This window comes from Dromiciops gliroides, chromosome 1 (assembly GCF_019393635.1).
Source record: "Dromiciops gliroides isolate mDroGli1 chromosome 1, mDroGli1.pri, whole genome shotgun sequence".
Classification (NCBI taxonomy): Eukaryota; Metazoa; Chordata; class Mammalia; order Microbiotheria; family Microbiotheriidae; genus Dromiciops; species Dromiciops gliroides.
This window is the reverse complement of record NC_057861.1, coordinates 506,082,167-506,103,296: the sequence shown is the minus strand read 5'-3', so window position 1 is coordinate 506,103,296 and position 21,130 is coordinate 506,082,167. Positions and strand designations below refer to the sequence as shown.

The window sequence follows — 21,130 nt, the reverse complement described above, 5'->3', positions numbered from 1 at the left end:
GGATAGAAAACTGGCCTCCAAACCAGGAAGACAACCTAAATTCAAATCTTGCTTCTGATCCATATTGATTGTGTGATCCCAGACAAATCATTCAATCTCTGGGTGCTCTAGGAAAATCTCTTCAGTCTAAGTCTCTGACCTTCATTGGCAGCACCAAGATGGCATGACTAAAAAATCTCATGAGAAAATGTGGCAACAAAATCATAGATCCACTCCCACTCTCAAACCTGTAATAAAACCCTAGAACTTTACTATATAATATGACCCACTAAAATGTAGTATTCATTATAGCATGAGATAATATTTGTCAGATCAAACAAGATATTTCTAAGGTGCTTAGCACAGTGCCTAGCACATAGTAGGTGTGATATAAATGTTAACAGTTATTATTAACATGGGCCCAACATCACTCTATTCAAAGCAATTGATTTGCCAGAAATTTCCCCAAATCACCTTAAGCATTTTTGTACTATGTACCCCAAAGACTTTATTACATAGGGAGACTTATCTAAACAAGGGTTTAGATAGGTTGCTCCAAAAAAAGACCAGTTTACTGGAGCTTGTTTTTCCCTTGATTTCACCGGGGGGGCTGGGGGGGGGGTAAGTACAGCATTGAGAATAACCCAAACAAAGAATTAGCTGGGTTTTATAATTTTCTAAGTCAACCTATTTCCTGCTCCTATACTTTTGACTCTATATGAAACCTCAACGGAAGAAGATGAGACCAGGAAGTTGGGAAATAGAAATGCTTTGTCTGGTTGCAGAATCGACTTCGATGTTGGGTTTCTCATCCCATTTGTAGTAATATATCAAAGGGAAGAAAAAAATAAACAGAATTACTCTTTCAAAGCTTTACAAATCTGAAATAATCTTTGCCAGCATCAGATCTTGTATGAACAGAGGACTAACCACTGGAATCACCCCCAACCAACCTGACTGTCCATTGTATGATTTGTAAAACCATACAATGACAGAACTAACTGACAAATCCCTTCATATCTTTGGATATCAAGTTACTCCTCTTCAAAGTATTAATAGGCAATGAGGTGGTACAGTGGATAGAGCTCTAGGCCTGGAGTCAGAAAGACTTATCTTCCTGAGTTTAGATCTGGCCTCAGACATTTACTACCTGTGTGACCCTGGGCAAGTTACTTAACCCTGTTTGCTTCAGTTTCTTCATCTGTCAAATGAGCTGGAAAAGGACATAGAAAACACTCTAGTATCTTTGCCTAGAAAACTCTAAATGGACTCAAGTGAAATGACTGAACAACAAAGTATTAAAAATTTGCATTTCTGCAGCAAATTAAGGTCTCCTCGCAACAACCCCATGAGGGAGGCAATGTCAAGATTAATCCCCATTTTGCAGTTTACCTTTAGGGAGGGAGAATTGACCTGACAGGGGTCAGAAAGCTAAAATGGGTTAAAGCCATACTTAAATCCAGATCTACTGATTTCTAGGGTAATGTTGTGGGTGTGTTTGGTTGGTTGGTTTTTTCCCCTCACTACACCAGAAGGACCTCTAAGGTCACGTCCAACTCTAATATTCTCTGATTCTGTGATTGAGCTGAGAATAGGGAAGGATAAAAACCATGGCATGTAAGAATCAGTTGAAGAAACTGAGGATGTGTGGCCTGGAAAACAAAAGATGTAAGAGGAACATGGTAGCTGTCTTAAAGTAGTTGAAGGGTTATCAAATGGAAGAAGAAGATGGCAGGATCTGACTTGTTCTCTGTGGTCCCAAAGAATAAAATATGGAGTGATGAGTGGAACTTAAAGAGATAGATTTGGATTCAATATATGGGAAAACCTCCTAACTTTTAGAGATGTCTAAAAATCAGATAGCTTTGAAGAGTAGTGAGTTCCCTATCACTAGGGATTTCTTAAATGATGGCTGAATGACCACTTGTCAAGTATATTGTAGAGGCCATTAGCTTGTACTTGATGACCTCAGGGGTTACTTATAAAACTGAGATTCTGTGATTCCTGACTACAAACATAAGCCATACATCCATAATGGGATTATGGCACTGCCATTGACAATAAGGAAACAGGAGAGAGTAACATAAACATAAATCAGCCAACAAAAAGTTCATGTTTTCGTGGAGGGAAAAACAACAACAACATAATATTTTTAATTGAATGAGTTTTACCCACGCACCCCATTATCTTCCTCCTCTGTAAATGCTATCACCACACAAAATATAGCTGTTTCAGAAGTGGTAGCACTTAGCACAATACTCCCAGTCCTCAGTACAGTACCTGGCATATAGTAGGTGCTTAATAAATGTTTATTGATTATTTGTTAGAATTTGACATGAGTTCATCTGTGGTCAGCCACAATAAGCACCATTTTACATAACTGAAATTTTAAATAGCTACGGAGCTCAGGACACCAAGGTGGTTAATAAATTTTCCCAAACACAGGCAAATTCAATCATGGTAAACTTTGTATTGAATGGGTACTACCAGCTCTCCAAATACAGCCCTTTAACCCCAGCAACAGCAACAACAAAAAGAGATACCCTTCATCTTTCATTTATAAAAATAAGCTCTATTTCCATGTCTGATGATGTTTCAGTTTACTTTTCGACCATCTGGTTCACATTATGCTGTGAGACAATAAAAAGTCTGTTTCCTGCAGTGATAACCACAGAGAGCTCCCATTTCACATTCAGTGTGGTCATCCTGATTGGCCTGGGTGTGGCTTTGAGGACATTAAAATTGTCTCCAGTTAGGAATTCTTCCTGCTTTTTAAATGTGGGATTTGGGAACTTGGGGATTTTTTTTTACATTTTTTTCATAAATATTATAACTAGTACTAGTGTGGAAATGGAAATGTTTTTGCAAAATGATTGGCTTGCTTATTCTTGCTGCCTTCCTGGACTGTATGCCTGACATTTTATGGCAATAAGATTTTCAAACAAGAAAAATTGGTTTGCTAGATTCCATTCACCCAAGTTGTCATGAGGATTTCGAGGGAAATTGCAGTCTTGTCTTACTATAAAGCAGAGTTGAGAGTCTATTTTTAGGGAATCTTACTCTAGGGCTTTTCTTGATGTTTTGCCATTTTTCTGAGCACTCAGGGCCAAGACAAACCAAATCCACTTTTGGATGGGGGAGGATTTTCGCCCTTTTTGCATATGCATATTTTTCAAAAGGACACAGAGACGTTTTTGTTGTCTTTGTGGTCATTGGGTCTGCTTTACACAGATGCCTATTAATCACTTCACTATGGAGACAGACACATTCATCATATCACACCAACTTGGAAACAAGCAATCTAGTGAATTGATAGTAAAGAGAAAAGGAATCTGGCTTAACTATAACAAGTTATTCTTCTTTTAGTGTTTTTCAAGAGAAAAAAGGTAGAAGGGACTTTTTAATTTTTTCTTTAAATTTATCTCAGTTGGGGAGATTTTAGCCAACTAGTCAGCACCTTTCAGCTATTTCTGTAAAATGGAAAGTAACAGTATAGTTTGATGGAGAGGTGAAAACATTCAGGAAATCTAGTCACACTTTGGGGTATTAAAGCTATTTCAGTGACTAGGCTATATGTGCTGAAGAACAACTTGAAAAGAAATATGTGAGTGGAGAGAATGGGACAGATGTGAGAAATGTTGATGGCATCAAAAAGACTTAGCAATTGATTGGCTACATAGAATAAGGCAGGATAAGGAGAAGAGGAAAGACTCCAGTGCTGCAAATGTGTGTGGAGAATAGCAGTGCGCTTGACAAACAGGGAAGTTTGGAAGAAATGTTTGAGGGAAAAAAAACAATGAATTCTTTTTTGGACATATTGAATTTTTGATAACTATATGGCATACAGTTTAAATTGGCAAAAAGGTATTTAGCCATGTGAGACTGACTTTCAGGAGGGAAACCAGGGCTAGATATAGATCAGGGAGTCGTCTGCAATGAAAGATAACTGAACCCATCCATGGGAACTGGTGAGATCACTGAGAGAAAGAATATGTATGTAGGGGGGAGAGGAGAGGAGGGGAGAGGGGAGGTGCATCAAAGGAGACTGAGAAGAAGCAATTGGACAGGTAGAAGAATAACTAAGTAAGAGCAATCATCTAACCATCCCAGCTTTCTGGCATCTGCAAATCTGGCAAACATGCCATTTATGCCTTTGTCCAAATGACTAATAAAAGTGTTATACAATACAAGGCAAAACACATATACTTAGGGCGCTCCACTAGAGACCACCTGCCATGCAACCAATTCCAAATCCATACAATTCAGTGATTATCAAGCCCATATTTCTTCATTTTTATATAATATTGTGAGCTACTTTTTTATACTTTGTTAAAAATAATAGACTATATCTATTGCATTCCTTTTACCTATTCATCTAATCTGACAAAAAATAAAATAAGGGTAGTTTGGAATAACTTACTCTTAATGGAATCATTTTACTCTTTTAAATCATTGCTTTTTTTCCAGATGTTCATTAGCCATTTTTAATGATCTGTATGATATGGGATAATGCTGGGGTTATTTGAAGGGTACAGTTGAAGTGGAAAGGGTGCCTTTAACAGATAGTCATATTTTTTAAGTAAATTCAAAGTCCTCTGCTGAGAAGGTGGGGAGAAGTCATGGTATAAGTGGTTTGAGGAAAAGAAGAAACCATTTGGGATAGCCGCCGTATGATAAATTGTCAGTCAGAGCAGAGTAAAATGATGGTTTGCATCTGTTAAGATCCATTCGAGATTGGATAACATAAATTTGTACTAGAATCAGTCAATACAGTGGCATGATTTCTTTCATCAATTTTCAGCAGAAGGAAATGGAGGAAGCAGAAGTTAGGAATGATGCACATCAGGAGTTTTTGAAGGGGATGAATGGTATGAGGACAATGGATCTAGGGACTCAAGGGCCAACAGTGTAAAGTTGAACTGATTAACTAAAGGGTCGGGATCTTCAGGAGAGGAAAATTAGGCCAGAGCAGGAGTAATGGTGTAGCAAAGCAGGAAGGGCAAAAAGATTGGAGATTATGATAAGGACAGTGAGTAGGTTTAGGATCAGAGTCATAGGGAGAACCAGAAAGACAAGGGATTTTAGTCAAATAGAGGAATTTCAGAATTGGGTGTTAGGGAAATGAAATATTTGTGGCTAATCAAGGGTGTGACCATTCCTGGATGTGACTGAGGTGGTAGTATAGTGAATAGAGCTTTGGATTTGGAATCAGAAAGATCTGGGCTTGAATCCTGCCTCAGATACTTAACTAGCTGTGTGACACCAAGTAATTCACTTAACCTGAGTCTCAGTTTCCTTACCTGTGAAATGGATTTGGTAGTCTCTAAGGTCCTTCCTTCCAGTTCTAAGTCTATGATCCAATGTAGCTAAAAAGCATAAGAATTGAGAAGGGTGATGAACTTAGAAGCAAATCTATTTAAGACATAAATACGTAAGTCAGAGTCCCCAAAAGGCAGGAGTTAGAGTGGAAGAAGAAAAAGACTATGAGTTAGATATTAAGCTGATTGAAAATAGGAAAGAAAATGACCTATAAGTCAGTAGAAAAGAGCCACCGGGATATGAAAAAAGTGCAATATTTCTGTATGGAGAAATTTCCTCAGAGGAGGAAAGGTTGCTGAGAATAGGCGGGTGGCAAAGGGCTTAGAAGGGGCAATGAGAAACAAGAAGCATGACCCAGTGGGTCAGGCAGCATGAGAGAAGATGCATCCAGTCCTAGAGTGTGGCCACAGATGGGCTGACTTCAAGGAAAAACCAGGTTTCTGTGTTTGCAAGAACATGGAAGGAGTATCACTATATAACCCATGATTATCTTGGGTTACAGAAAATCACATACTGAAGAATAAGGTTCTGTTGGCAAATGGAATTCTTTGGTCTGTCAGGCCTAAATGACTGAAAATAAACTGGGTCGTAAAGTGAAAATGTTGAAATTTATTTTTCCCATTTGCATTGGTGGTAGAGGAGAGAACACTACAAGAAGCAGGGAGGGTATGAGTTGGAAATCTTTGCTTGAGATTTTAAAACTGAGTGCTGGAGATATAAAGTGAGAAGTTTTGTTTATGTCTTACTTGAAATTGGCTGTGAGTCAAGAGATTATGGGAGGAAGGGAGAAAAAGAGAAAAGATAAGTGACAGATGGATGAAGGAGTAAGAGAAAGAGACTCAGAGACAGAGAGGGAGGGAGAGAGAGACAGACAGAGAGAACATAAAGGCAGTAGTTTTGACAGAATCCCAAGAAACTTAGTTTCTCTCAGGGAGATCTGATAAAAGATGATGAGTTCTTGAATTTGTTTATACTTTCCATCTTAAATAATAGCATTCCAGGCATAGATAATCAACTAGCTAATGAGCATTTCTTTTTTTTAAAGATTACTTTATTTATTTATTTATCTATCTAGCCATCCATTTATTTATGTATGTATTTATTTATTTATTGCAGGGCAATGAGGGTTAAGTGACTTGCCCAGGGTCACACAGCTAGTAAGTGTCAAGTGTCTGAGGCTGGATTTGAACTCAGGTCCTCCTGAATCCAGGGCCAGTGCTTTATCTACTGTGCCACCTAGCTGCCCCCCAATGAGCATTTCTTAATAAGTTCTTACTATATGCCAAAAACAGGATATTATGTTTTAATAGGGGAAGATGATATGTATAGAATTAGGTAAATATGAGGTAGGGGTGTGTGTGTGTGTGTGTGTGTGTGTGTGTGTGTGTGTGTGTGAGAGAGAGAGAGAGAGAGAGAGAATTGAATGACAACCTTCATGGGAAAGGCATTTGGGGAGAAGACCCTGAAAGACCACCAGCAAAAGCTAAACTGTGTCTTAAAGCCAAATATTCTAGGAGGTAGAGGCTAGGAAAAGGAACATTTCAAGAATGGGACATAGCCAATGCAAAGTGTGGAGAGCAGATAAGGGAGCATTGTGGCAAAAATAGTCTAATATGTTAAGACTATAGAGCACATGGAGAGGAGCAATATGTGAGCAGAATGGAAAGAGGCTAGGTTATAAAGGATTTTAAATGTCAAGACCAGGAATTTGTATTTGTTCCTAAAGGTAATAGGGAATCATTGTTTACTGAGTATGCGATAACGTGATCATTTTGGCAGCCTGTGTGGATGATAGAGACCTGTAGCAGAGAGTCCAATTGGAAGGCCATTGCAATATTCTAGCTAAGAAGTGATGGGCGCCTAAACTAAAGTGGTGAGTAGAGAAAAGGAGGCAAATGAGAGAGATATCATGGAGAAAGAAATTCTAAGATTTGACAACTAATTAGATAAGGCAAGGTGAGCGAGGTGTGAGTTGAGAATGACACCGAGGTTGGAAAAATGGGTGACTGGAAAGATAGTGGTGCCCTTGACAGCAATGAGGAATTTCAGAAGAGGGGTAGGTTTTGGGGGGAAATATAATAAATTCAGTTTGGGACATATTTGATTTGAGATGTCCAAGGGATATACAGTTGAAAATATCTAGTGAGCGCTTGGTGATGCTGGATTGGAACTCAGGAGACAGACTAGGGCTGGATCTACAGATCTGCAGAGATGATAATTGAACCCTGGGAACCACTGAGGTCATCAAGTAAGAGGGTTTAGAAAAGAGTGCCTAGGACACCTTTGATGGAGTTGCAAAAAGAGGGCATCACGATGGCTAGAAAAGTATGAGAGAAAGATAAAGGGAGAGAGGTTCAGGCCTGTCTGAGGTCATGAGGATTCCATCTTGACTGGGAACTCTACTCAATGAGAGAGAATCTTCTTGACTTTGATTTCCTTTTTAAATAAATCAGTAGGTATCTAATCAATATGTGTTAGTTGATTGATTATTCTATTGATACAGGGCTATTTAAGGGAAGGAGTGCTAGATTTGGAATCAATTTGGAGTAGATATGGTTTCAAATCCCAGCTTTGTCATTCAGGATTCCTGCGGCCTCAGGCAAGTAGCAAAACCTCTGAGTCTCAGCTTCCTCAACTGTAAAGTGGGGGTGGGGGGCCATATTGGACTACATGACTCCTAAGGTCCCTTGCTGCTTTAAATATATGATCCCCAAATATTTAAATAAATTACTTAATTTGAAACTAAATCTACATTTCTTATGAAAGTTAATTGTGATCAAATTTAAATAAAAATAAAATCACTTAGAATGTGGGGGTCCAGTTGCTATTGTAAGATTAAGAATACTGTGCTAAAAAACGGAACATGACTGAAGTGAACAGGTTCAAGTATTACACTGGGTCCTGAAAAAAATCTCTAGATTTAAGATGGATCAGCAAGGAGATTATATTCTTAATCAGTCCAAAAAATATCTCTGAATTATTGCATACTCCAAGTTCTACAACTGTAAAATGGAAAAAACAAACCGTTCACTACATCAGAGCATTGTGAGAAATCACTAGTGGTTAACAAATTAATGCAAAATACTTTTTTTGGGGGGGGGAGGGCAGGGCAAAGAAGGTTAAGTGTCTTGCCTAGGGTCACACAGCTAGTAAGTGTCAAGTGTCTGAGGCCTGATTTGAACTCAGGTCTTCCTGAATCCAGGGCTGGTGCTTTATCCACTGCACCACCTAGCTGCCCTGCAAAATACTTTTTTTTTTTTAGAGGGAAAGAATTGATTAACAACATCCCATTTTCAATTTGTGAAAGTAGCAAACTTGGAAGATGACAGTGGATTGTATTCTAGGTCACCAAAGCTGAGGAGCAGATCCTCATGTATTCTTCCTTCTCAGTAGCTCCAAGAAAGCAGATATAGTGATGCAGAAACAAAAACTTATAATAAGAGCTAGCACTGATATTTTACTTTAATATGTGTGAAATACTTTACGCATTATCTCATTTACTCGGTGTGTTTTATCCCTCTCTTTAGAGGTGAGACTGACAAAGGATAAGTGACCTACCCAAGATTACACACCTACTAAGTGTCTGATGCAAAATTTGAACACAGGTCTTTGTGGCTCCTAATCCAGCACCCTAAGCATTGTGCCTGCCATTTAGAAACCTCTAACAGCTTTTTCCTCTTTAAATTTTATTTTATTTTATTTTCAAATTTGCACTGTCTCCCTTCTACCTTCCTCCCCCACCCCTACCAACTGAGAAAGAATGAAAATTAAAACCATTGTTACAAACATGTATAGTCAAGCTAAATACATTCTCACATTAGTCATGTACACACACACACACACACATCAACTTGAATTCTTTGAGTCCATCAAATCACTTTCAGGAAATGCTGCCTCTAACTTCTTGAAGACTTCTAAACTGTCTAGGTTAACAAATCAGTGTCATTAGCCACAATAGTTATAAAAAGGGCTGTCTATGTAAGTTTAAGGAGTTTTAAAATGAAAAGGAGATTTGATCAATTTCTTTTTTTTCTGACTCAATCAATTTCTCCTGCCCATTTCATTCCCTACATTTGGTGACAAATGCCTCTCCAAATAAGTGACTAACTATGTGATGGTTAGGCAGCTAGATGGCAAAGTGAATACAGTGTTGGGCCTGTAGTCAGGAAGAATTGAGTCCAAATCCCACCTCATGACAGCTAGGTGGCACAGTGGATAAAGCACCAGCCCTGGATTCAGGAGGACCTGAGTTCAAATCCAGCCTCAGACACTTGACACTTACCAGCTGTGTGACCTTGGACAAGTCACTTAATCCTCATTGCCCCACCAAAAAAAACAAATAAAAAAACCACAAATCCCACCTCATACACTTACTAGCTGGGTGATCCTGGGCAAGTCACTTGAGCTCTGTTTGCCTCAGTTTCTTCATCTGTAACTTTAACTTAGGATAATAATAGCAACTTCCTTCCAGGGTTGTTGTGAGGATCAAATGAAATAATAATCAAAAAGGGTTTAGCATAATGCCTGGTACATAGTAAGTACGACATGAATGTTAACGATTATTATTATACATGAACCATCCTCACCAGAGGAGAAAAAGAGAAAACACACTCAAGATGCATGTATTCTATGAGATCTACCAGTGTATATTCTTTAGCACCCGCTGGAAAGATGAGGGGGTGCTATAGTCCTCCAATTCTACATCTAAATTGGGTTCATGGCATGATAACTCTTCCCAAGTTGGTTTCTCAGCTTTGCCCTTTGGATCAGAAAAGTCCCATATCTAAAGTGGTAAAGATGCTTCCTCCTTTTGGAGAGTTGTAAGACAAAGATCCATAGGGAACTACATGTTACTGACTTTGCTCCCAGATTCCCATGTTGTGATCTTTGAGTAGGAATTGATTGAAGGTTTTTGAGAATATGGGATTGGAAAGGTTCCTCATTTATGTCAGGGGGGTTGTAGAGGGTCCTATCAGTGAGGCCAGGTACTATGGGGCCATCTGAGCCTAGATGGAATGTTATCTATGAAGATATAAATGGGGAAATGGAAAAACTTCAGCTTGTTTGGAAGCAAAAGAAATTAATACATAATTAAAACTACATAGGCATATAAGTTAGTAGTCAATTCTAAATGACCTGACCAGTTCCAGGAGCATGGCTTTGGTTATTAGAGTATCAAAGGCCTTTGGGTGGGGGCGGTGTTTTTTTGCATTTCTCCCCATAACATTTTACATACAAATACTAATACACAAATATCCTAAAAAGGAGAAAAGGGCCTGAAATACTAATATAGCTATGTAAAAATGTGTATATGGGCAGCTAAATGACACAGTGGACAGAGTGCCTGGCCTGGAGTCAGGAAGACTCATCTTCCTGACTTCAAATCTGCCCTCAGACACTAGCTGTGTGACCCTGGGCAAGTCATTTAACCTTGCTCACCTCAGTTTCCTCATCTGTAAAATGAGCTGAATTGGCAAACCACTCCAAAATCTCTGCCAGGAAAACCCCAAATGTAGTCACAAGGAATCAGATGTGACTGAAATGACTGAACACATCATCATAAAATTCTGTATATTTGTATCTATTTTAGCGAGAAATTTTCATTCACTTAGATTCTCTAGATCTAGTTCTTAACTTGGTGTCTATGGACCACCCAAAGAATAGATTTCTGAATTGTATGGGGAAAATTTACATGTTCATCTTCACTAACTGAAATTTGGCATTTCTTTCTATTATAAATATAGGCAACAAAACATTTTTGCAAGCTACATGCTTCACCATTTTGTCAAAGGGGTGTATGACACAAAAAAATGGCAAAGGATCAATGTCCTAGTAGAAGGAGGGCACTCAGAACTATAAGACTGCAAGAAGTAAACATATCCTTATACATATTAGAGTGACAACCTAGTGTAGTTGGTAAAGCATTTGGAGTTAGGAAGACCTGGTTTAAATCCCTCCTCCTGTCTTTAATAGCAGTGTGACTCCGTGCAAATCATTTACCTTTTCTGTGCCTTAGATTCTCTATCTTTCAAATGAAGAGGTTGTATTTAGTGACTTGTTAAAAGATTCCTTCTCGCTCTAAAATCCATGATCCTTTGATCCTGAGGCAGGGTCATAGAAACTACAAACCAGACACTGTGAAAATAATCACATTAAAACTTGAGTGCCCATCTTCTTAACACATTGAGTCTTAGACAAATTTTTTCCTAATGATCGAATCAGGCCTAGCTAGTAATTTGCATTCAGATGATCTATTTTAGGGTCACAAGAGCCCATGTGGAATTACTTTAAGGATGGATTTCTTATCATTATTTTAAATGTTTGGTCTCATTATCTTTTAGTAATTAATAAGAGTATTTGGGGCAGCTGGGTTGTGCAGTAGATGGAGCGCCGGCCCTGGAGTCAGGAGGACCTGAGTTCGGATCTGGCCTCAGACACTTGATACTTGCTGGCTGTGTGACCCTGGGCAGGTCACTTGACCGTAATTGCCTCACCAAAAAAAAAAAAAAAAAGAGTATTTGCCAATTTTTAAAAATTTGCCCCAAAGATAAGGTCAATATTAGAATGTTTATTGTGCAGTTAAAGAAAGAATTCTTTTTGTCACATTTAGAACCAGAGTTACAGGCATCCCAAAGATAGACCACTTAATTTAGAGATCCATTTCAAAATTCCTAGACAAGTAGTATGTATTACAAATATAATTTCTCCTGTGACTAATTCTTCCTACCTTCCTACCATCACCATCAATATTGTCAGGGAATCTTACTTAGAATAACCTAAAATTGGTATCTTTGCTAAATATTTCCTTTTTTGTTGTATTCTTATATTTCCCTGACTTAATGGATCTGTGATCTCAATGGGGAAGGGGAAAGTGGAAAGGGGTACACCCTCTAGCGTTGGAGAGCTTTCCATTGTATTCCTGTCCACTTCTTATTCCTGTCCTCCCATAGATCTCCTACAGGTATACACTCAAAATATTAAAGGTCTGGGGGCAGCTAGGTGGGGGCCACTGGGGGCAACTAGGTGGATAGAGCACTGGCCCTGGATTCAGGAGGACCTGAGTTCAAATCCGGCCTCAGATACTTGACACTTACTAGCTATGTGACCCTGGGCAAGTCACTTAACCCCAATTGCCTCACCAAAAACAAAAACAAAAAAAATGTTAAAGGTCTGCCTCTAGGTCTTTTGACATTGCTTAGGTATCAGTGTAGTACCTGGGCTATTCATCTTTTTTTTCCTTGCACTCCTTGAGTGTCCAGCTTAATTACCTTTCTGACCAACCCATGAAATATTAGTCTATGCACTATAAAATGTACCATTTCTGGTATGCTCTGAATAGATAATTCTACAGTGCAAATCCCACTATTTTCACCAGAACATGTGTTTTACATGTCTGTCTCAGCCTCGTCTCAGTCCTTGTCTCAATAATCAACTCCATTTAGGCAGGACAAGGTATGAAACTAGGAAGCATAATCCTGTCACCATCATGTATTCAGTCTTCACACCCTCCATCAAAGCTACCAGGAAATGATCAAGTATGAAACAGCTGTGATTCTAGCTCCAAGTTTGCTAATAACCATCAACCATTTCTCCTCTATGACTTTCTTCAACTTTTTATAATGGCCAACCTAGCCCTACTGTCTCAGAACATTTAGACTTATAAAGAATTAGGAGATATAAGGAAAGTTGGGAAACAGTATAGGAAATTTGCCCTCCTTAACTTCTATTTTAAACGACCCACCCCCAAATCAACCAGTGAATAGACTGGATTGCAGTCTGTTGTTATCCATACTGTGTTCCTTTTCCTTACATTATAAAGTACTAGACTGAGGGCAGCTAGGGGACGCAGTGGATTAAAGCACCAGCCCTGGATTCAGGAGGACCTGAGTTCAAATCTGACCTCAGATACTTGACACTTACTAGCTGTGTGACCCTGGGCAAGTCACTTAGCCCTCATTGCCCTGCCCCCCCCCAAGTACTAGATTGAATCTAGATTTAGAATAAAATAAAAAGTAAAATAAATAAAAATAAAATAAAAGTTTTAGAATAAAACAGCATTTAAGGTGTGCAAAAATGCTTTACAAATGTTATCTTATTTTGTCCTCACAATCAACCTGAGAGTTAGACCCTGTTCTTATCCTCATTTTACAGATAAGATAACTGAGATAGAAGTGATTTAACTAGGGCCACACAGCTAGGAAGTGTCTAAGAACAGATTTGTACTTAGGTCCTCCTGACTTGAAGTCCAATCTATATTCACTGGACCACCTGGCTGTGAAAGTATAGTTTGTTATGTACTGATGTTGGATGCTGAGAAGAGTGGACTCCTATAAATATTTTTGTTATTCGGTTGTTTTTCAGTCATTTCCAATTCTTCATAATCCCATTTGGAGTTTTCTTGTTAAGGATACTAGAGTGGTTTACTTTTTCCTTCAGATCATTTTATAAATTGGGAAACTGAGGCAAACATAGTTAAGTGGCTTGCCCAGGGTCACATAGCTAGTAAATGTCTGAGGCCGGATTTGAACTCACAAAGATGAGACTTCCTGACTCCAGGCCTGGCACTCCATCCACTGCACCATCTAGCTGTTCTCCTACAAATGTACTTGGCTTAAAAAATATTCACTGTTCAATGGAGTTCCCTTCAGTGAAACTATCAGGCCATTACAAAACTGAAAAATAGCCATTCTTGGCCACTGCACATTTTTAGTACCCTAACAACCTGTAGAAAGCACTGAGAGAAAATTAGAGCTCCTGTTTCTGTATTACAGCAAGAAAATATAAATTTAAAACCATTACCTATATTAGCTCAGTTTGTGATGCCTAGGTTTTAAAATATATTTCAGTGCAAGATCCCCTACTGTTGGGAGACTGCCACACACAAAAGGTATGAGTTATAGCTGGAGTCCCCTACTGTTATTGTTTTTCAATCTTTACCCTTATAAGTCGATGATGATAATCTGGAAATTTTTATAAAAAAACATTACATTTGGAAATCATTCCATTTCTCAACTTTATACTGCTTTCCAACGGATATTTTGCAGCGGTTGTCCTTCATTATCAAGGACTTGTGTTTAGACACAGGATCTTTGGTTCTCAAGAGATCATCTTGTTTTCACTCTTTATTCCTTACCTGAAGTCATAGCCTTTGTCACAGGACAATCATTTCCACAGCAACCAAGAGTGAGAAGAAGGAGGTTGGATAAAGGATGAAGAAAGAGCAAATGAGCTCTTCTTAAAAAGGAAGTTTACCAATCTCTTACCTTTGTCACTGGGGAAATAGGTGGTGGGGGTCCTTAGGTATTCATCTTTAAAGAATTCCACCCTCTCTTTTATTTGGGCGCTAGAGGAAGGGACCAATAGAGAAGTCAAAGACTTCCCTCAAGGGGAGATGGTTCAGAGACATGATTCTCTGAGATACCTATCTCTCCCAACAGAAGAAAGGCAAAAGCTTTTATAGAATGGTAGATGGGGTGATCACCACCTGACAGTGTAAAGTTCCCTTTTGGGGTGGGGAAAGCTTGAATGAGGTAGGGCTCCTGACTTCAGGAGTTATCTCTGTCCCCTGGCAAAGATCAGGCAGCAGCCACGCCTAATGGGTTTATCTCTCTTCTCAAGATGTGTCATCCTTTAGCTAGTAGGCCAGTTTAAACTTCAATAGTCCCAACCCTCATGTCACCTTCCTCCACAATAATCAAAATATTTTTTTTTAAGTGAGGCAATTGGGATTAAGTGACTTGCCCAGGGTCACACAGCTAGTAAGTGTTAAGTGTCTGAGGTCGGATTTGAACTGAGGTACTCCTGATTCCAGGGCTGGTGCTCTATCCACTGCGCCACCTTGCTGCCCCCAAAATATTTTAACAGAAAAACCTGTGACATCACCATGCTTCTTTGTTTGGAAAGATATATTTTTCCTCTAAGATCTTTCCTTTGGCATGGGTAGTTTATCAGTAAAAATTTAATGTTTTGTGGATTGGGGGTGGGGAATGGGATTATATCTGCATACATATAGATTTAGGTATAAATATTAATATATGTATGTATATAATCCTAATTGGTGTCACTGATTTCTGCCAGTAAGATTTTGGAAACATATTCCAGCAAGATTTGATTTAGTAGATGAAAGCTCTGTCTCTGGAGGTCCTTGAAAGTACATTTTCTATCTTGCTATTTCTTCCAGAATAGGAACCGTGTTTACATTTCCTCAGAGCATGTTAATGCCTTTAATGCATTCATGTTCCCTGGCTCTCCAGACATATGAATTGAGGTCTTTTGGATTTTACTTTTTTAAGTACCACATCAGGCACTTTGTGAACTGACAATTGTGACACTTTTGTTCACTCAGTTTTTAAAAGGAGAAAAGTCCTCATGTTTGATTTTGATCAACATCTGCCAGCTTGGTGCCTGATTAAGCAGAAACTGAGGAAGGAACTTTCTTTAGAAATGCAGCATCTTGGTTAATGTTGTGTAAGATCATTGACTGTTGCAGTCACATAATTTTTATTAAATTGAAGAGATTAACTCTAACAAAGGAACTCACTATGACTACACAGGTTTTACAAACAATAATGGGACGTGACACATTTCCAGGCTCACTGCAAATACCACAAAATGGTCTTCTTGCTACAAGTTCTTTCAGATGTATTAAGGGAAAAGCCTCACTCGAATAAATATTCAGTAGAGTTTCCTGTCTGGCATTAAGGGTATATGTATAGTTTTTTGTTTTTTGTTTTTTACTTTAAATAAATTAAATCAGCATTGACACTTGAAATCTGTGGACATTTGCTTTTTACTTTCCAATATGTTCTTCTGGTTCACAGCTCACTTTCCTACTCGTGGTTACCTGGGATGTTAACAGAGCTTCCCCTCCTGATGGGGACAAAATGTGTGACCTCAGCTCTTAGATTTGTCAGTGATGATGACTGAGAAAATCTAGTCAGAAAGCTTGATGTACTGTGGAATTTGTGGATTAAACAATTGTCATCTCTACTCAAAGGCTTCCCATTTCTGGAGTTGCCATGATTGTGTAAGAGAGAACAAGAGGAGGACATAAGGAAGATAGGGGAAAGGGGAGAAATTAAATTTAGAGATTAAAACATGGCACATGCTCCAATGAAGGAGAGGGTGTGGACTTGAGATCCTGAAATGTACTTTTCATAACAGAAACAAGATATCAAAGTTTATTTGTTACTTGGCGAGAGGTGTTGTAAGGACTAATTAACTACTGTTTTGTAAGACCTTGCTTTGAAGATGAGACAGAAGTAGCTGTTTGTTAATTACTGTTATTATTTAATAGGCTACATGTTACATTTTATGAAAAGAAAGTCTTGTCAGTGTATTTCCTTTCTGTAATGCCTTGTAAAATGTCTATTGCAGGTGTGATTCGGGAAAGTTATCTTAAAGGCCACGATCAGCTTGTTCCAGTCACCCTCCTGGCCATTGCGGTCATCTTGGCTTTTGTCATGGGGGCTGTCTTCTCAGGCATCATTGTTTATTGCATTTGTGACCATCGTCGCAAGGATGTGTCGGTCACACAGAGGAAGGAGAAAGAGCTGACGCACTCACGCCGGGGTTCCATGAGCAGCGTGACCAAGCTCAGCGGCCTCTTTGGGGACACACAGTCTAAGGACCCTAAGCCAGAAGCCATCCTCACCCCTCTTATGCACAATGGCAAACTTGCTACTCCCAGCAATACTGCCAAGATACTCATCAAGGCTGACCAGCACCATCTGGACCTAGCAGCTCTGCCCACTCCAGAGTCTACCCCGACTCTCCAACAGAAGCGGAAGCCCAGTCGAGGGAGCCGGGATTGGGAGCGGAATCAAAACCTCATTAATGCCTGCACCAAGGACATGCCCCCAATGTCCTCCCCTGTGATTCCCACCGAACTTCCCCTCCGGGCTTCCCCAAGTCACATCCCCAGTGTCGTGGTCCTGCCCATCACTCAGCAGGGCTATCAACATGAGTACGTGGACCAGCCAAAAATGAGTGACGTGACACAGATGTCCCTGGAAGACCAGGCAGCCACTCTTGAGTACAAAACCATCAAGGAACATCTTAGCAGCAAGAGCCCCAACCATGGGGTCAATCTGGTGGAGAACCTGGATAGCCTGCCTCCAAAGGTCCCCCAGAGGGAGGCCTCCCTGGGGCCCCCAGGGTCCTCACTATCTCAGAATGGCCTGGGCAAACGACTGGAAATGCATTCTTCCTCCTACGGCGTTGACTATAAGAGGAGCTATCCTACAAACTCTCTAACGAGGAGCCACCAAGCAGCTACCCTCAAAAGAAACAATACTAACTCTTCTAATTCCTCCCACCTTTCTAGAAATCAGAGCTTTGGCAGGGGAGACAACCCACCCCCTGCCCCCCAGAGGGTGGACTCCATACAGGTGCATGGTGCCCCGCCCACCCAGGCAGTGACTGTTTCGAGGCAACCCAGCCTCAACCCATACAACTCACTGACACGGTCGGGGCTGAAGCGCACACCCTCACTAAAACCAGATGTACCTCCCAAACCTTCTTTCGCCCCCCTTTCCACATCCATGAAACCTAATGACGCATGTACATAATCCCAGTGGGAGGGGGACAGGTGGTAAACCAACAGTGAAGCGAAATTGGCCCCTCTCAGCCAATGTTCTAAACTGCCTCATAAGTTCCAATCTTACAAAGAAGGCCGCAGTGTTGCTGAGGACCCGGTCCTTGTCTTTGGGATAAAGTGGAATTGTTGTCTAAAATCGGGCCATGTGTTTCGGTGAAGGTTTACAACCACAGGACTCACCCCTCATCCTCCCCTGCCCCTTCCACTTGATAACAGCTCTGACTCACAAAAAAGACTTAACATCACAAACATGAGCCAAAAGCACATATATACACACACAGACACACACACACACACAGACACACACTCACAGAGACAGGTGAACAGCGACTGCGACATTTCGCCCATGACTGCATTGGATGTTGCCGGACCAGCATAGCATTCTGTCCTTTGCAACAGAAGTCCATAAAAAGGAATCATGAAAGAAATAAAAAAAGACAAAAAAAAGTAAAGAATTCATTGATAAATCTAACTCAGACTTTAACAATGGCAGAAGTTTACTATGTGCAGATACTGTGAAATGCCCATCAGTGTTACAGCTTCCTGTTCATTGCCATGTTGGGCTATTATGTCATAGATTTCTGCTACTCTTCTCTTTTAATGAATAACGTGACCGTTAACGCAAATAACTCCTATTATTTATTGTTCACCTTTTTCTTTTCTTAAAGAAATGACTTTTTCACATATCGTCCTACGAACAGCTCATCAGAAAAGCCCATTGAAAGTTATACTATTTAACATGAATCCCATTAACTGGAGTAATTAAGTTCACTTTATTTTTCCAATAAATTCACTGAGTAAATAAGTTGGAGCTTGATTCTAAACTTTTTGTTTGGACTGTTTGATCTTAGCTAAAAGGAAAAAAAAATTAAGAGGGGAATATTTATTTAAATCCATCAGTTACTTTTCTGGCTGGGTCTCTGACCTGTGACATACACACATAAAAGAAAGAAAGAGAAAAAGAAATGTCCCCAGATCTAAAGCAACTGCAAGAAACTTTTAAGAGTGCACGTCAGTGTAATGTTGCTGCCAACAAGGCTGTGTCAATCGATAATACTTTCTGTGAAGGCCCCAGCTTGTGATGTGCCCTCTCATTTCACCTTGCATGTGAGACGGCAAATGAAATATACAAATGGTGTAAACTCATTAATATGCTGGCTGTTACCATGCATAAATTAATGGTTTGATCACACGGGTTTTTTCGTGGGATTACATCTGTGAATAGCCTGTTTTCTTCCACATGTAAATTTGTGCCTTACACCCTCAGTTGTGTATCCTTGTGAGCTATAGTATGTTCAACTTTTTTTCCCCTTTTTGAAAAAAAAAATCAGATATTTATTTTCCTCCCCTCCCCTGAGACCCTCTAGAAAATTGAAGTCAAGCAGTTTTGAAGAAGAATGTCGTGGTTATCATAATAATTTCACATCCCTTGAGAAACTAGGGCAGTACCACACCCTCTAATTCAAATTACCTTTCTAGTTGTGCCAATTCAAACCACCCTTAGGCTGTGCTGCCAGCATGGACCCCAGTGTTGTGGGTGGCGTTACCCCCTTCTTCCTGCACATCTCCTTCTTCCCCCTAATATTTTCATATCATTTCAATATGGTGATATTCTCAGCCAGCAGAGAAGAAACTAAAGTAATCATTATCATTTCTGGCGTGTCCACAGGCCATGTGCACACTTGGGCATTTAGGCTGATGCCTGAGAGGAGTCCCCAGTCATCTGCCCGGTGAACACATACAGTGTACACAATGAAATGAGGTGGAAATTCATTTGGGCAGGCTGGTCCCTGCTGTGATTAATAAATAACCTGGAGTACAAGGCCAACCACAATGGATGATGCAAAAGCCTTTTAAGGCAATGGATTTTTTTTTTAATTTAGTTTTTTGTTTCCTTGTGGGGTTTTTTTAAGGGGGGGGCATTGTGTGTCAGTTTCTTTCTCAGTTTTCATTTGTCCAGGTTTTTTTTTTGTTTAATATGTCAATAAAAATGAAAAAAAAACTGTCTACATACCATAGAAAGTGAACATTCTTGTTGTGTTGGTTTTTTGTTTACATTTAAATCAGATGAACAATATGTTTAGGGGATTCTTTTGGGTTTCCCCCTCCCCCTTTTTAAACCTAGTTTGTTCTGCAGGTGTTTTGTGTTGTTTTGAACTTTTTGAAAGACATGAACCATTTTGAGTCAGCTAGAATATAGGTGATATTTAGAGAATTTAAATGATCTAGAGACTAAAGTGTGTAACAAGGGTGAGTGCATGTCCTTCTGTTTCATAATTTTTATCATAATTTTTTAATAGACTGACTGTTCAAATTCTGTGGTCCATGTTTCCTAAAGTCAAAAACTCTGTTCCCTAAGCAGGAATTGTGATTATTCTTGAAAGATGTAGGTGCTAGGAAGGTGAGAGCAAGGAGGGGGAGTAAGGGAGGAATTTCACCCTGCAACCTCCAGAGAGCCTGGCACTAAAGAATACCAGATGTAATGCAATGCTTATGGTTGTCCCTTAGCAAATCAGTCCAGAAAGATTGCTGCACCTGCCACAGTGGAGAACTCTTTACCTGGTAATGTGTATCAGATCAATTACCAGGTTGACCCTGAAATGCCCATTTGTATTCAATGGGTCTTCACTTACCTCTTTTTTTTTCTTTTCTTTTTCCCCCTGCTATATGTGGGGAGGAGGGTCCATAAACCTAAGTGTGCCTTTCCTTTTTCCACCCTTGCTATACACTGGTAGGTGCAACAAATCCAGACTCCTATTTCTTGTAAAGTTGTAAAAAAAATATTGTGATGTCACCAATTTTCCTTCCACCTCCACATCCCCTAACATCTGATTCACAACTTAATGTATGTTGTTAAAAAAAAAAGGAAAGAAAAAGACAAAAAGAGAAAAGACAAAAAAGGACAAAAAAGGCAAGGAAAAAGTTCTTTATTAAATGAAAGTAATAAACAAAATCCAGACTGTTCTACCTTACCTTTTGTGTACCTGGTGCTTTCTTTGTATGATTTGGCTCCCCTTCTCTCCATCCTCACCCTAAATTGCCATGTGCTGTTGGTTACATGGTTTTGCATTAGCCACCAAAATTGATGCTCACAGCATGAAGCTGGATTTTAAAACCCTATTCTGGTGGTGGTAATAATGATGATGATGATGTATTTTGTGTTGTTTTTTTCAAAACACTCAACATATTATTTACTTTGATACAACAACTTTGTGAGATGGTCAACAACTAGCT

General features: G+C 39.5%; 1 protein-coding gene across 4 annotated transcripts in view; it reads left to right on the top strand.

The window, feature by feature from the left end:
- Positions 1-20,848, top strand: part of SEMA6A (semaphorin 6A) — a 184,038-nt gene extending 163,190 nt beyond the window's left edge. For all 4 annotated transcript variants that reach the window (XM_043975815.1, XM_043975816.1, XM_043975814.1 and 1 more), the window contains one exon: positions 16,675-20,848. In XM_043975815.1, the coding sequence (XP_043831750.1) occupies positions 16,675-17,867 (1,193 nt within the window). In that variant the 3' untranslated portion in view covers positions 17,868-20,848. The remainder of the gene's footprint in view (positions 1-16,674) is intronic.
- The last annotated feature ends 282 nt before the right edge of the window (positions 20,849-21,130 follow it).